Source organism: Centroberyx gerrardi, chromosome 20, assembly GCF_048128805.1.
Source record: "Centroberyx gerrardi isolate f3 chromosome 20, fCenGer3.hap1.cur.20231027, whole genome shotgun sequence".
NCBI classification, from domain to species: domain Eukaryota; kingdom Metazoa; phylum Chordata; class Actinopteri; order Beryciformes; family Berycidae; genus Centroberyx; species Centroberyx gerrardi.
In genome coordinates, this window is record NC_136016.1 from 6,643,540 (window position 1) to 6,659,191 (window position 15,652).

General features: G+C 44.0%; 1 protein-coding gene across 3 annotated transcripts in view; it reads left to right on the forward strand.

The window, feature by feature from the left end:
- Positions 1–15,652, forward strand: part of baiap2b (BAR/IMD domain containing adaptor protein 2b) — a 64,308-nt gene that overhangs the window by 30,213 nt on the left and 18,443 nt on the right. For all 3 annotated transcript variants that reach the window (XM_078290673.1, XM_071907744.2, XM_071907745.2), the window contains 3 exons: positions 3,843–3,904; positions 5,047–5,118; positions 6,801–6,938. In XM_078290673.1, coding sequence (XP_078146799.1) covers positions 3,843–3,904; positions 5,047–5,118; positions 6,801–6,938 — 272 coding nt within the window. The remainder of the gene's footprint in view (positions 1–3,842; positions 3,905–5,046; positions 5,119–6,800; positions 6,939–15,652) is intronic.

Sequence of the window (15,652 nt, forward strand, 5' to 3'; positions counted from 1 at the left end):
TGGCCATTAACTGCAGCTGTGTCTTATCGAACACTTGGTATAGAGCCGCTCTCTCTCTCTCTCTCTCTCTCTCCCTCTCTCTCTCCCTCTCTCTCCCGGTGAGACAGAGAGTAGCTGGGGTAATAAACCCACATGTGAGTGCTGCCCTCGGGTTAGCCGCACTGAATAATGGGCCTCCTCTCACCCTCCATCTCCCAAGGCAAAAACAACTCTCCCTACGGGCATGGTCAGGACCGCTTGGACCAGCCAGACACACACACACACACACACACACACACACACCCACGGGTAACTAACCTTTTGTTTTTGATTTATAGTTCAGACCACACGGGGCTTTTAGGCAGTAGCTGAGGTTATGGTTTTTCAGAGGGAACTTTCCCCTGACTCGGATAACCGGTTTAGCAGGTTTGACACAGGAATGATTATTTCTCCAATCTAATTCTGTGAGCTGCGTTTTTTGGAAGCTATTGTTTTAAGGTACTTACCTAATCTCTCCCAGTGTGTACTGTAAACCTCTGAATCACTGGACTTAATGATGGACCTTGTGCGCATTAGGCAAATAATGACGCGCATGTTTTACTTGCTGGCATACATTTGTTTGCTAAATCAAACCGCTGTCCCTTCAATTAAAATCCCGCCTGTGGTTTCCATTCTCAGACATCGACATGAAAACAACAAGCGCCCTAATGAATGTGGAACTTTGACCGTAGACGATGGCGGCGGCTGGAAAATGGAAAATAGATTTTGTGACACACGGGCATTCGCGGGGATGCCTAAGTATTGATTGGCGAGGACCTTTCGTAGGCAAACACAGCTGAGGGGCCGCGATTGTGTTTTCTCTAATTGATCCAGGACCCTCCTGCACAATATGCTTTAGTCTCCCTAAGCCTCAGATGTTGTGATCTGTTCTGATTATCAGTAAGCAGCTTAGTTGGTCTGCTGGGTAGAAGTCCAATATTTCACCATGCAAGATGGAGTGGTTTTGGATTAGACGAAACAAGTACATCCAGGAATTCGGGGGCGGCCCAGGTGGTGGGGACCTGCAGGGGCAAAGTCATTGGCTAAGAACATACCCATGCAAACCCATGCACTGTTTTTTAGCTGTTTCTTCTCTATAGTTGATCTAATCTAGTATAAAAGCTTGAAAAATTAACCAAGCTTCCATTTTGCAGAAGCAACCGTACAGTGAAGTGCAGTTAATCCTGCGGCTATATTTCATTCTCAGCTGAACGGCTTCGTATTGGCAGAGAGTGGGAGTGGGGGGGGGGGGGGGGGGGATGGAGCGAAGATGGAGCGAAGATGGAGCGAGGTTAGAGGATGAGAGTGGATGTTGTTTCCTCTCTCTCTCTCTCTCTCTCTCTCTCTCTCTCTTTCTCTCTCTCTCTCTCTCCTTCCTCGAAGTGGGCATTGTACTGTGATTGATCCGTAGAAGGAGTGCACGCAGTTGACCTTGGCACTGAAAGCAGCTGTAAAATTACACAAAAAAGGAAATAGACTGGCATCTACAGGGCTAATGTATAGGAAAGTGTCTGTGTTTTTATAATATGCAGTCCTCTGGCTGAGATCGACGTGTGTGTGTGTGTGTGTGTGTGTGTATAGACAGCGGTGCTCGAGTTCAGCCCAGTTGCCACGGCCCATCGACGGCCAGTGGCTGTTTATTGATGGATGGGATGGAGAGTGTGCTGGGCGCCCTCCAAGAATCAAAGGAGAGATTGGAAGTACACACCAGTGCATTTATCTGCCTCACTACTCCTAATGCCCTCGCCTGAGGCAGTGAAACACTTGTACAGTAATATAGCTGTCACTGCATTTTCATAGGCAGATGGGTGCGGGGGGGGGGGGGGTCGCTATATAGTGGGCTCATAGAGATGAGTGTCTTTTGTCAGGGACCTTGGACAAAACGGCCGTGTCTCTCTCTGCGTCTCCAGGTTTTCCTGAAGCGTGTGCGGCTAAAAAACGGTTCCCCACCCAATTCCCCCCATATGTATGTGTGACAAGCTGTGTTTCTGTGGCCAGTGACTGATCTCTCTGGAAGATCCTCACCTAAATCCCCAGCCCCCAGCCCCCCACCCCCCCCTTACTCCAGCTGAGTTGCGTCTAGATGACCGCAGCACTTCCATTAAGCCCGTATTATCCCCTCGAAAGCAGCCCACTCTTAAAGCGTCCTTACCTTCCGACTAGTTTGCCTGTCCGGTGTCCATAGGGGTCGGCTCATGCCCCGTCCGGCCGGCCCACGCCTTCGCTCGGCGCGCTCCCCCCACGGTAACGGCTGCAACAACATACATTACCCGATGTCAACATGCATTACACACTAGGCAGATGAGTGCCGCTAATGGATATTAGTGGGCTCATTTGGAATAAATTAGCCCTCAGTGCTTCAGCGCTGTGTGGAACGGTGGTAGAACTGTGGAATATATTATTGTGGGCATTTTTAGAAATATACAGAGGCTAAGCTTACATATTTATAGTCTTACATATATATATGGATAGATAGATAGATAGATAGATAGATATATAGATAGATAGATAGATAGTAGGGATGGACAATATTCTCATCTCATGATACGATTCGATACACAGTATGGGGTTCATGATTTGATACAACCACGATACGATGTAATAAAAGTTTAATTCAATTCAATTCAAATTTATTTGTATAGCAAATGACAAAGTATGACAGAATAATGCTTATTTCTGAGACACAAATCTTTCTAGCAATGTCATTGGCTTGCTAGAATGTAAACAACAATGTAAAAATGTCATTACAAAGTGCAAATAATATAATTTTGTGAAATTGTGATGGTCAAGCGTCTCATTTGTGATTACTACAGCAGAATAAAATGTAGCCAATATCGCAGTTCATTTTTCTGCCCCACGATACGTTTTTTCACATTTTTGTATTGCGATATATTGAATTTCGATATATTGTCCCATCCCTAATAGATAGAGAGATAGATAAGTCTTATAGAAATCTGTAATAACATGAGGTCTGTAGTTGTAAGTCGAGGGTCTGACTAACTGCCTGTCTGAGTGTTTTTTTTTGTGTGAAAACCTGTCGTGTGTCTCATTCTTCTGGGGTAGTTTGATCTCTCACTGTCTCTCCAGGTCTCTATCCCTCTGTTCTTTGCTCAAACTAGATCTTTTTGTTCCTTTTTTTACAATGCATTGCATATTCAGAAGAGGCAGCATGTAGGTATCTTTAAAACGACACGCACCTCCCTGGCTGCATGAATCATCCTTTACTTTCTACTTTTCTTTTGTGTTTACTTCTCTTCTTTTTTGTTCAGTTTTCGACTTCTCTCTGGGTTCTGCTTTTTGGTGTTTTTTTTGTTTTTTTCCCCCCTGTTATGTTGTAGTACAACATATGTCTCAATGCAAAGATGAAATTACTTGAGTCAATAAGATTTTCTTTCATCATAGCTGTATGTTTCTTAGCAGTAGTGTTGTAAGCTATTGGTAAAATGAAAACGCCTTCACATTTGAGTTTGGTTTTGATATAGAGATAAAAGTTCCCTGTTAGAGCTCTTGATAAACTCATTGATTTTTCATTCATTCTGTCTTTGCTGCGTATTCTTGTAATGTTCTATTGATTTTGTCTGTGTTTTGAGTTTTGTCCGCTTGTAACATGACAGATGTTTCATCTTGTCCATTGCCTCCTCCTCCTCTCCTCCCTCAGCACCATACACCTGTCTCTCATCTGTTCTGTGTGTGGCTGCATGGTCTTTTTGCACGATTACATAGCTTTCAGAGGCGTTGGGGAGGTTTAACATCAATCTCTCTCTTTTCTCTTCTTTTTTTGTTTTGTTTATTTTCTTTCTCTTTTCATTGTCTTCTCTCTACAGGGGAGGTACTGTTTCAGATGGCTGAGGTCCACAGACAGATCCAGATCCAGCTTGAAGAGATGGTGAGCATGTGGTGCTGGTGGTGATGGCGTTTCTATAATCAGCGCTTCTTAAGCTACAGATTGGGAGCCAAACAGCTTGCAGGCCTGTTTGCTTTTGAGTCTCCACATGATAAGAGTTCTATTCATCAAGGGCGGAAGTAACAAATGAAAATGACTCTCATTATTTTTTGTGCGCTTGTACCTTTTTTGAGTATTTTTTAGGTCGTTATTAGTTAGGAATTTTACTTTAATTTAAGTATGTTTTGACTTGGCGACATTTTAAATTGCATCCATGACAGAGCAAAAAAAAAAAAATGTCTAGGCTCGGCTGTCCAAAAGCTTTGCATCAGAAACTGGCAAATCGTAAATTGGCCAATTGCGGTGCCATTAGCAGTGAGCGTTCAGTCAACAGGAAAAGAAAGAGAAGAAGAACAAGTGAAGCAGAGAGAAGCAGGAAAGAGAAGACTAATCTGGCTTTATGCACTTTATTTTGGAAAGTTGCTGAAAAGGAAATGCTAATCTCAGTGCAACACAATCCAGACCTCGCTCTTTACTGACACCCACAAACAAGAGTTCCTGCTTTCCCAGCACAAATCCGACTGATAGAAGTTAAAGAAAATATTATTTCCCCTCAACACTGATGATAAGAGAGGCAGAACGAGGGTGAGAAGCCTGTGATGAGGTCACAAAGAGTCTTAATCCAAGGTGGAAGTGCTTTTTTTTTTTTTTTTTAATCATCTGAAAGTCAGCGGAAGCCACTGCAGTGTGTGTTCAATTCAAGTGTGTTTAATAATTTATGGACGTTATTGATTTTGTCATTTGTGGTTCGCTTGGTGACATTTCACCACTGGTTCAACTTTGCCCTCTCAACACACACACACACACACATTCTCACACGTGCACACATACACCAGATTGACTTTGGCATGCATCTTACATACCACACATCGTCCCCTAATCCTGTGGGTGCGACGTTTCCGATGGCAACACAAACACAGTCCTTCGAGTCCCTCTGGCACCACAACACTCAGACAGCCACTGCATTCCTTTTGGAAATAAACTGCCGCGGTCGAACTGCTGTGCATGTAACTACTTGAGGTTTCGTTCTCTTTTATTTGTCGCTTTGTTTTTGAGAGCTTCTTGTGTTCCTGTGTGTCTTTCAGCTCAAGTCTTTCCACAACGAGCTCCTCACAGAGCTGGAGAAGAAGGTGGAGCTGGACGCACGCTATCTGAACGTGAGTTTCCCTTCTTGTTGTCCAAATACACACCTGCAGCGTCCACATCTGCGTTAGCCGTACCCAACACTACTCTCATATCCACTTCCACTTTATGCTCACAGACAGTGTAGATGTTTAGACGTTTTACCTCTCCTCTTTCCCACTGTTTCAATAAAGAAAAAACTACAATTATAGCTTATTTACAAATGAGATGGCCCTTATTCAGAGCACCGGTCCTAAGCAATAGAAGGCTCAAGAAGATTCTCATTGCATCGCATTAAAAACTACTTCTACCCCGCTGGTCCCGCATGGGGGACCGTCATTATAAACACGTTTCGCAGCCAAGCTTTGTTCAAATCCACAAAACTTTAAACTTTAAAAATTTAAAATTCTAGTCAAGATCCCAAAGTTTCAAAAGATACCAAATGTGTCAGGCTGAATTAGCAGGAAATGTGTATAAAATGGTGCACAAACATCTAGATTTGTTGTAAAAAAGGCACCTTGGGTTTGAATATTTCACCCAATATAAGCAGCTGTAGCTTCAATGAAGCGTTGGAACGAGCAGATACAGAATATGTACATGACACTGTCGCACAGTATGGAAAAAATGTTTTTTCTAACTTTGAAGCTACTTTAGAGGAAACTCAGGGTGCAAGGGGTTAAGATTCAACTCATTATGTAACTGCGTGCCAGCACCACCATGTGCCTTGTGTATTCTGAGGGGAAGGCCACGTTTTTTAAAGGCTTGACGCAACACTGCTTTTAACTTTATCCCACAACGGATAGGCCTCTCCGGGGAGCGAAGTTATGGGGAATATTTAACCACGTTCTCATAAAATCGTTGGCCAGAGACAAAATGCACACTCTCCCCTTAATTTCCCACCGGCTTTCAGCCAAGCCGCAATAAGTTACGTAAATTACTTCCCTCTCTGCTCCATGAGTTATGACTCATTCCGTGAAAATGAGAGGAGTTTTGCAAAAAAAAAAAAAAATTAAATAGACAAATTCATTACCAGCGATCAGTTGTGTTGAATTGGTCCCAAAACCATTTTTTCCGTGTGAGACCCCATGTAGCGGGATGTTTGGAAGGCTCTTGGATGAATGTCATTCTGATAATTAGCGTCTAAAATGAAAAGTTTGCATGTCTTGATGCCCTCAAGAAGGAAATAGACGCTTAATGACCTCATGTTTGAAATTTGGATGCAAGTTCATTTGAGCCTTTGCCAGACCGGTTTCGGATCAAAGGGGCACATGTGCGCCTGCTCTGTTATTTCAATCTCTGACGAAAGTAATTACCCACGCCACAAAACATAGATTTGAAAAAAAAAAAAGAAAAAAAAAAGGGAAAGGTTGCTTTGCTTTTTGCGTCAAATGCATCAGAGGACTCCTGGCAGATGTGAATGAGGGAAACACAAAGGCCTGGACAGGAGCACAATGAGCCTGAAGCACTAGATAGTCCGGGATGGAGGACACAGGGAGGAAAAAGGGACAGAGGGCGGAGGAGGAGAGATAGCCAATACACAATAACACCGCAGTGCCATCCTCCCTCAACCTTTGTGTCCTCGTGCTTCGCCACTCGCACCGTACAATAGAAGGCGACCACTCGCCGGGACAGTTTTGAAATGACTTTAGTGCCTGTATGAAAGGTCATGTGCGGTGGTGCTGCGGTGCCCCTGCTGACTCTGTGCTGCCCCCCTCAGGCTGCGCTGAAGAAGTACCAGATGGAGCACAAGAGCAAAGGGGAGAGCTTGGAGAAGTGCCAGGCCGAGCTGAAGAAACTGCGCAGGAAGAGCCAGGGCAGCAAGCACCCCTCCAAATATGGGGACAAGGAGATGCAGGTCAGTGTATGTGTGTGTGTATGTGTGTGTGTGTGTGTGTGTGTGTGTGTGTGCGTGTGTGTATTTGCAGTAGTAAGCTTGACTTACATGTTGCAGGCAGTGTGCATGTGTACATTAACTACATTTGAGTACTTCAAATGCATGCAGGTGGCTAAAGCTGTTTAGTGTAGTGGGAGCAGACCTTCTATATGTATATGAATGGGAAAAAACAGATGTTCTGGCTCTCTAGCCCAGAGAGCATCTTTATGGACAGCTGGCCAGCCCAAAGCCCGCCGTATGAAATGCGCGACAGCATGGCCGCAGCAAGCCAGCGCGAGGAAAATACCGTCCAATTGGCTGCAGCCCAGCAGGTGGCAGCGATAACCAGCCAATCACATCCGAGAGAAAACAACACGCTTCTCATAATGCAGTTTTATTTTTATTTTCAGCAGATGAAAGTCAGCCACCCAGACTCTCGGTGAAGCCAGGCTGACTCCTCTGTGTGTGTCGCACATAGAGTCGGGGGTTGAAATGCCTCTCTCTCCTCCTGAAAGGATTTGAGCTTCAGTGCAGCTGTGTAATCCGCGGCTGTTGCCAGTGCTGATGGGATAGGATGCGCTGAGCTGAATGGGATGCGACCCCCGACCGCGGCCCGTGTATAGTTCGGATGCCAGTCCGCACAATGACGGAAATGGGAGATCGGGAGGGTTACGACTCCATCTCGCCACGTCAAAGCGTCCGGGCTTTTCGGTCAAGGACATGTGGGCCGGCTTGCGAGGATAAACATAGGCTCGGAGCGTAATGATGATCGTCAGAGTGATTTCCAGACTGTCTGTTTGGCAGCGTCGCAAAGTACACCGGGTGAAAATTGCACCAAAGTACTGGCATAACAGTGCTACTTTTATTTAGCCTTCCTCCTATTTACATATATTTCACTAGTTGGTGCACTCTAGCGGTCTTATGTAACATTTGTTGATAGAAGTGAATATCTAGGGCAGGTTAATGGGTTGAGGGGAGGCATATTCCCCCCCCCATGTACAGGTAACGGTTTGAGCGGAGGTGTGAGGAGAGAATGTGTGTCTCTGTGCCCCCGTCTGCAGTTAGTGTGGTGACACATGGTGGGTGGGCCCTCTTACACAACCTACACAGTAGATGCTGTTATCTGCTGTTATGCGCTGGCCTCCTATCATCTGTTCCTCAGCACAATGAGAAGCAGAGAGAGGGAGGAGGGAGAGCTATTGCATAGTTTTGTATGTATTATTCTTTGTGGGCGTTATCATTGGATGGCAGTAATCAGCTTCAAGCGTCCGTCAAAACACGTCATCCCACTTTTTCGTCTTACCATTCAAATTCAATTGAGATTGCACTCACACATAGAATACAGCTGAACTGATATTGCGCTGAACGGCTTTGCGGCACAGAGCAAACAGTGTCAGAGGTTAAGGGCTAATTGTACGGCACTTATAGAGGCGGTCGCCCCACAGGACTCTATAAGTGCAATAGGGGGGGTAGGGTGGGGGGGGGGTAATTATTGTGTAATTGTTAGTCTTGCCGCGATGGATGGCTGATGGAGCACGAGGGGGGGGGGGGTCGAGTCGTTCCAAAAATCGATACGCGGAGCTGCGAGGAACAGCGTCGGAACATTCACCTCCAAAGCCCTGTCCATTCCTCTGGGCTTTAATGGCTTACGAAGCATGAAAGCCCGGGTCTCGGCTCTCTCTCTCTCTTACACACACACACACACGCACACACACTCACACACTCGCACAGAGCTTAACCTGCGTTGTCTTTGCCATTTCCATTTGCCGGAGTCTTACTCCCATTGCGCCTGTTGTCCTCAGCTCTCCAGATGAACTGAACCTCCAACCTCTTAGACCTCATAAATGTGAATTGCAGCGACTAGCGTGTGTATGCATTAATTGGGCCTGTATGTGCGTCCGCTTATGTGTACGTTTCTTTGCACGTGTGAGAGTGTGTGTTGCGGCCTGCTGAAGCAGCATGTGCATGGATGGAGGGAGCCGGTGCAGTGCGTCTGGGCAGCCAGGTCCCTGCTGTGCGTCATATGGGCCCTAATGGGAACCAGGGCTTGGCAGGAACAGGAGACACCGGTGGCCTCAGCTCACAGCCAAAGAAAAAGGGGGACAGATTCTCGTCCTTGATTATACTATATGGAGTATGTGTGTGCGTGCTCGGGTACGCGTGCGTATACGTCTGTTTATCCGCACTTGCGAAGCCTGAACGCCTGCTTGTGTTTATGCATGTGTTTGTTCACTTTGCTTATGTGTAATTAGGCTCCGCAAAAAGCTTCCTCTTCGCTTCACGCATCCCTCCACCCTCCATCTTTTAATTAAGAGCTGCAACAGCTCACCGCTTGCCTTTTTTCGGGGGGGGAGCGAGAAAAAGAAAAAAAAAGAAAAACGCACCAAAAAAAAAGTAATTCCCCGGCTTCCTCCTGCTCGTGATTGATGTCAATATTAAAACCATAGGCGAAAAGGAAATTCACTCATTTACAATGGTGGCCCTCGGGGACCATAAAGCACAGAGCCGCCGCCTGAGCACAGTGTACATTATGGTCAATCTTCTTGTACATTTATTATTGGAGGCGTGATCGGTGAGAGAGGGGGATAACGCTAATCGAAAAGGAATCTGGCATCCTCCCCTCCTCCTTCCACTGCATCTTCTCTCCCCAGCAGAAGAAGGATGGAAAGACTATCAGCTGCCATGTTGCAGAGACATTAGCATTCACCATGGATGTCCTCCGAGAGTGTGATTCATATCTGTGGCAGCTTAGAAATGCATTGCAGCTGAAAACCCAGGTGAAATGATAGTGGGAGAGGAGACGTTTCATCACCATTGATAGGGGTTGAGTAGGAGGGAAATATATTCTGTTGCCAAGAGTGCCGGGTCTTCCCTTCTCTCGCAACAGTAAAAGACACTGGCGATAAGTGAGATCTCTCTCTCTGTCCCTATCTATCTGTTTCACCTTCTCTTCATTCTCCTCTATAAAAAAGAAGCCCAAGGCCTTTGGCAACTACTTTGCAGACGTGGTCATAAAATCTCCATTTCAAAAACCAGGGAAGCCACACCACCGCTGATAGTAATGTTTTATTGCAGCCTTCCCTAGCGCCAACATGTGAGGATGGAGTAGTAACACAATTCAAACAACTGATTATCGACTCATCGTGATAAGAAGCCATGATGGATGGAGAGAAAGTGAGAAACGCCTGCGTTGCCTGAAATAAAAGAAAGGAACATGTCAATCCCACACATGGAAACGCCTTCCGCCTGCCCACTCAGTTTTTTTCCAGTCTTTGACACATTTTTTAATGGGATGAGGTCAGAGGAGGTGCTAGTACGTCAGAGCCTCGTGTGTGTGTGTGTGTGTGCAAAGCATCAAAGAGAAAGATGGTTGAGAATAGAGAGAGAGAGAATATAGAGAGCTGGGCTGAAGGATTGAAACCAGGAAACTTGACTTCTACTCTCTCTTCCGCGATTCTTTCTTACGTCTTACACACATTCACCTTCTTCCTGAATGACCCAGTTCTCTTGTTCTCCTTCTGTTAATAAGTCACTTTGATGCAAATGCTTTCAAAAAGAGTGTGTTGGTGGGGAGGAGCTGTACAAACGCGTACAGTCGTTTTTCCCAGTCTCACACTTTCTGTTTTTTTTTTACTTTTCTACAATTTCTGCTTTCCTTCATCTCCGCGAACCAGATAAAAAGGGGGTTATGTCAGTTTGAGATGCTGAGGTGAGAAAAATTAAAATTCATACGATCAGTGCAGGTTTTCTGTTACCTCTGCGTCAAGCACGCATGAAACAATTTGCATAGCATCACGCTTTGCTTCCAGCCTCATTAAAAGGTCACGAATGAAATAAACGCTAAAGACTTTATTTTTAAATTCATCCGCCTCTGTGAAGGTGGCTTAATTTCTCTCAAAATCGGTTTATTTCGCCAACTAGAACTGTAGAGGTAATTACTGAACAATAACTATGAGCTGCAGATTTTATCTTACCAAACAAATATGTTTTACATCGCATGCTTCTCAGTCTCTCGCAGCCTCGGGGCAAGACTCTGAGTACCAGCAGCTCAGGCCATCTTGATGTGAAATAAGTCGATAAACAGTGGACACACATGCACACACTCCCCCCACACACACACACATCTTAAATGCTGATTGTGCTTGCTGTCAGCAGAAACCAGAAGCAGCAGCTCCCCTACCGCTGGAGCTTTTGGCCGGACTCAGATTTTGTGTGAAGGAGGGAGCCGGTGCGCTTGATTGGCAGCAGCGTGAAAAGCCTGTTGGAATCTAATTAGGGCTCCATATCTGAGAGAGATCACAACACGCATCTATACTGCACATGCTGCAAGCCGGATGCATTAACGCTCTACTTAAATTATTGAGGAGGAGCCGCGCGGCGCTGGATAAATGCACTTTAATGTACTATATTAAAGCAGTGGCATGCTCTGGGGAGCTCTTATGAAACTGTGCTGTGTTACACAATGCTGTTATGGCACATCTCAACGGCCATATATTTCATATTTTCTTATACAATGTAAGGTCTGAGCAACAAAACAACAAATTCCAAGTGTCTCAGCATGTGACTTGTATATTTGGTAACCAAAGGCTATGTGCATTCTACTAAATCAGCTGTTTAAACTCTGTGGTTTTCTGGTGACTTAAGGAACGCCAAGGGGGAAAAGAGACTGGTTGGACAGCATCTGCTTTCTAGTTATTCCCCTACATGGTGTTTGGTTTCCGTGTCGTAGTTCATAGGGCGTGCCGTGCCTGCAATACCCTGCAATCATGAGGAGTTTACTAGCTGCCAAAAATACTCACCCACAGAGAGGTAAACAAAGCAAAACACACAAAAAGGACGCCAGGGTAAACCTGCAATCGATTCCCTCCTTTCTTTCTCTTGTCCGATTCTCTCTTCGGTTTACACAGAGTCAATAGTGTCTGTACACACACACACTGCGTCTGTCTTTAGGCTCGTCTCTCCCTCCCGTCTCGCGGCCTGTCAGTCAGTCTCTGGAGATTGACGGCTCCCTCGTGGCGGGGCCTGACCCCGGCATGCTGGTCTGGATCTGGCCGACACGGCTCCACGCTGTGAAAATCATCTGTGTGTTTTCACAGGCTACCTTATCCCTCTCTCCGCCTCCGCCGTCTGTATGATTCATACCTGGCCTTCGTCTTCCTCTGCCATTTCGGCTTTTCACCGTTTTCAGCATTTGACTGTCGGTGATTAGTGGATATCAACCATTGTGCGCCCACACACACTTGTGTTGTTGAAGCACCTTGTTCAGTTCTCGAAAGCTGCTCAGTTTCGACTAAATGGCCATGTTTGGGCAAAGGAGCTGCTTCCCTCTCCTTCTCTGTCCCTTTTGGATATTATCTTCCGGTCTGTACAGTGTGTAGATCTAATACATACGCTGTGGATATGAAGATAATGAGAGAAGACAGTCCTTCACTGACATGTTAGAGGTGTGAGGTGTGGCACTGTGGCTCCTCCATGTGGCCCATCAACAGATCGACACTTTTTTTTCATTTGTATCGTTTCCCCGATGGCTAACAGCAACACAACACCAGAGTGTGTGTGTGGGATAAACTGACGAGTTAAGAGAGTGAACTGCTTGTCAGGGACTCGCAGCAGAACTTGCAGAACTAAGGAAGGCGGTGCAGAGAAATGACAGCCGGGAACTTTTTGACAGGTGGCTGTGCACTGAATCATGGAGCCACACTGAAAAAAGAAATGTCCATATTAAGTCATTTAGTGTGGTATTCATTGTTTTCCTTATAATGAGTAAAGGAATCTGCCAATTAGATGACACAATCTCTTGCTTCCAGTGATGTAGTGGTAAATAAAAAGGTAGATAAACCTCCAGTTGATGATCATCATAAGGCAAACAACTACCAATATTAACAAAAAGCAATTATATTTTTACAAAAGCATTATATTTCCCCCTTAAAATATCCTATCCTCATATAACTTACATCAGTTTAAAGACGAGATGAAATGAAAAATGCCTTTTTAACCCTTTTAGATCACATCCCCGGTCATACTGTGCACCTATTTAACAATATATGCCAAAAAAAATACCAAAAATCTATTTCATTGTATTCTTATATCAAAATTCAATCATGTTTTCTTCCTGTAAAACAAAATATGCCGTGTGCTTACGTAAGCATGCCCGTAACTAATTTCAACCAATAATATCATGACATCCACCCATCAATCAATCTTCAACTTTTAGCGCACAGAGCTAAGAGGCTAAGATTCATTAGTTAGCTAGCTAGCAACAGCATGGTACTTCGGTGTGTCTTCGGGTGTTATGACACACCCACTTTTCAACGTTCAAATCAAATTCCTCCCAACGTTATGTCCCGCCTGTCTTTCCTGTTTCACTCGGAAATACGTCACGATACGGAAGTTAGATACTCTCGAAATGCCGTTTCATCTCGACTTTAATACTACTTATATGATATATACTGTGAATTTACCTCATCAAGATTTATGTCAGCCTAAAAACAATTGACAATATCTTGAAATAAAACCGCTAGTTTCACGATAATGTTACAACATCATGTTTCAAAAATTGTTGAACCACATTGATGTGCACTGGAAACAACTGAAATTCTCTCATCCCATTGGTCGATTTGTTTTAGTTCACTTAAAAAAAAGATTTGAAATCTCAATACAAGATTAAGTAATTTGTTAAAGTGGATAGTTTTGCAGTTTAGCATAAAAATAAGGGAATTATTCAGACAAATGTCATTCTTAAATTCATGACTAATTTGAAAATGGGGGAACTGTTAAGATGAAAAGTAAAACCAAATAATGTTAAAGATGTAAGAGCATACCATTCATCATTTCATTACATGGCGTGAGTAAAATAATGTTGCTTTTAGCATTTGAAGCATCAGATAGTTCGGTTTTATCATAACACAAGACAGTTCAGGTGTCAGTCACTGAAGATTAGACTAAATCGACTTTCAAATAGTCTAAATTCCCTTATGGTGCCTCACCCATCTGTCATGTATGTCAAAGTAAACTAAGAATTATTTGGAATATGTTTTTGTAACCTAGGGCTGTTTATCACCCGACTCTACCTTGTATTTAGTACTAATGAGGCTCTTCATTTTTACTCCCTCGGCTCTCTGTAATCAGTCTGTATACAAGGGTGAAAGGATGGGGCAGATTAATTGCTGGGTGTCCGTTGCCTTTGTCTCATCTTCCCTGTCAATTCTGGGTTATTAGGCTCATTACAGAGACGTGACCAACAGTCAATCAATGGAGGGGTGTCATCACCGAGAGACTCGAACATCTCACTCTGGCTCAGTTGAGGACAGCGAGGGAGGATGGAGAGGAAAATGAGAGAGAGAGAGAGAGAGAGATGGAGGAAAGGAATTATATATATAGAGAGAAATATTGAGGGGGAGGTGAAGCAGAGAGGTGGAGAGATAAGGATGAAGGTATATGGCAACTCTTGACAAAAAGGGTTTTACACAGTACCAGAAAATGATTATTGAAGCTTGTACCATATAGTAGAATCCTGTTTGGTGTTATAAATAGAAAGATTCTCTATAGCGTCATGCCCAATGATGTAGTGAGAAAGAAAAGGGTGAGAAAACTACTGTATGATCTCAGTTGGGGATGATCATGAGGCAAACAACCATCAATATCAAATCAATTATGTTCTTAGAACTGTTGATTTATGCTTTTTTTTCCCTTAAAAGACTCTATCTTCATATAAGTTACATCAGTTTGATCAGTACTTACTATGATATACTATGAATTTACCACACAGATTTATGTCTAAAAGTCTAAAAGTGACTAAAAGTAGACAAACTATGCAAATTAATTTAGGTGGGTTTACTCCTCTATATGATTCTACATAGGACGTTTATGGTGCTAAGGTGCTATGGTGGCATAAAAACCCTTTAAGAATTCATTAAATTTTCCAAATCAACAGTATTAAAAAGAACCATACTGGGTCCTTTATTCTGACTTAGTCCTATTTTTAATTAATTAGTTAATAATTCACAGATTTTTTTAGCCTTTATGGTTAGAATATAGAATATATACATAAATACATATAATATATACATACATATAGAAGCAGTACCCTAACCAATAAACCCGTAATGAACCCTCCTTCTTCTGGGTGTGTGATTGAGACTTCAAAAGCAGTGGAGGAGGAAATCTCCAGAGCCGCAGCCGGGAAAGTGATAAAATGAGTCTGTAAATTGCAGTAAACACCTGCTCACATTGCTGTAATGAGTTCTGTAATGGCACACCTATCCATGCAGCGCCGGCTGTATGTGTGAGTGCGTCTGAGTCTTAACAGTCCGCAGCTGATGCCAGGGAGAAGCTAGCAGGACGAGGCCCGTGTCTGTTTTCCATGGGAGATCTAGGTCAAGTATTCCACGGGGAGCTTTGTGTTTGTCTCCGCTATGACCGAACTGTGGAAGTGGGGGTGTGAAGATGACTCATTTGGGCATCCTAAAAAAAACTATTAAGAAGTGTTACTAGATGTATCTGTTATTGTCTGGGGCATGTGCTTTTAATTTGGAGCAGAATTGTCATTTTTGCTCCTGTTTGAAACATTTGGTACAGATAACATGTGCCATTGGGTGACACTTTCATCCAAAACTCTTTACCATACCCTCAATGCATACATTTAGTATGGGGGGACACTAGTGAAAACTATATACAGGTTGATATATAGGCTCTAC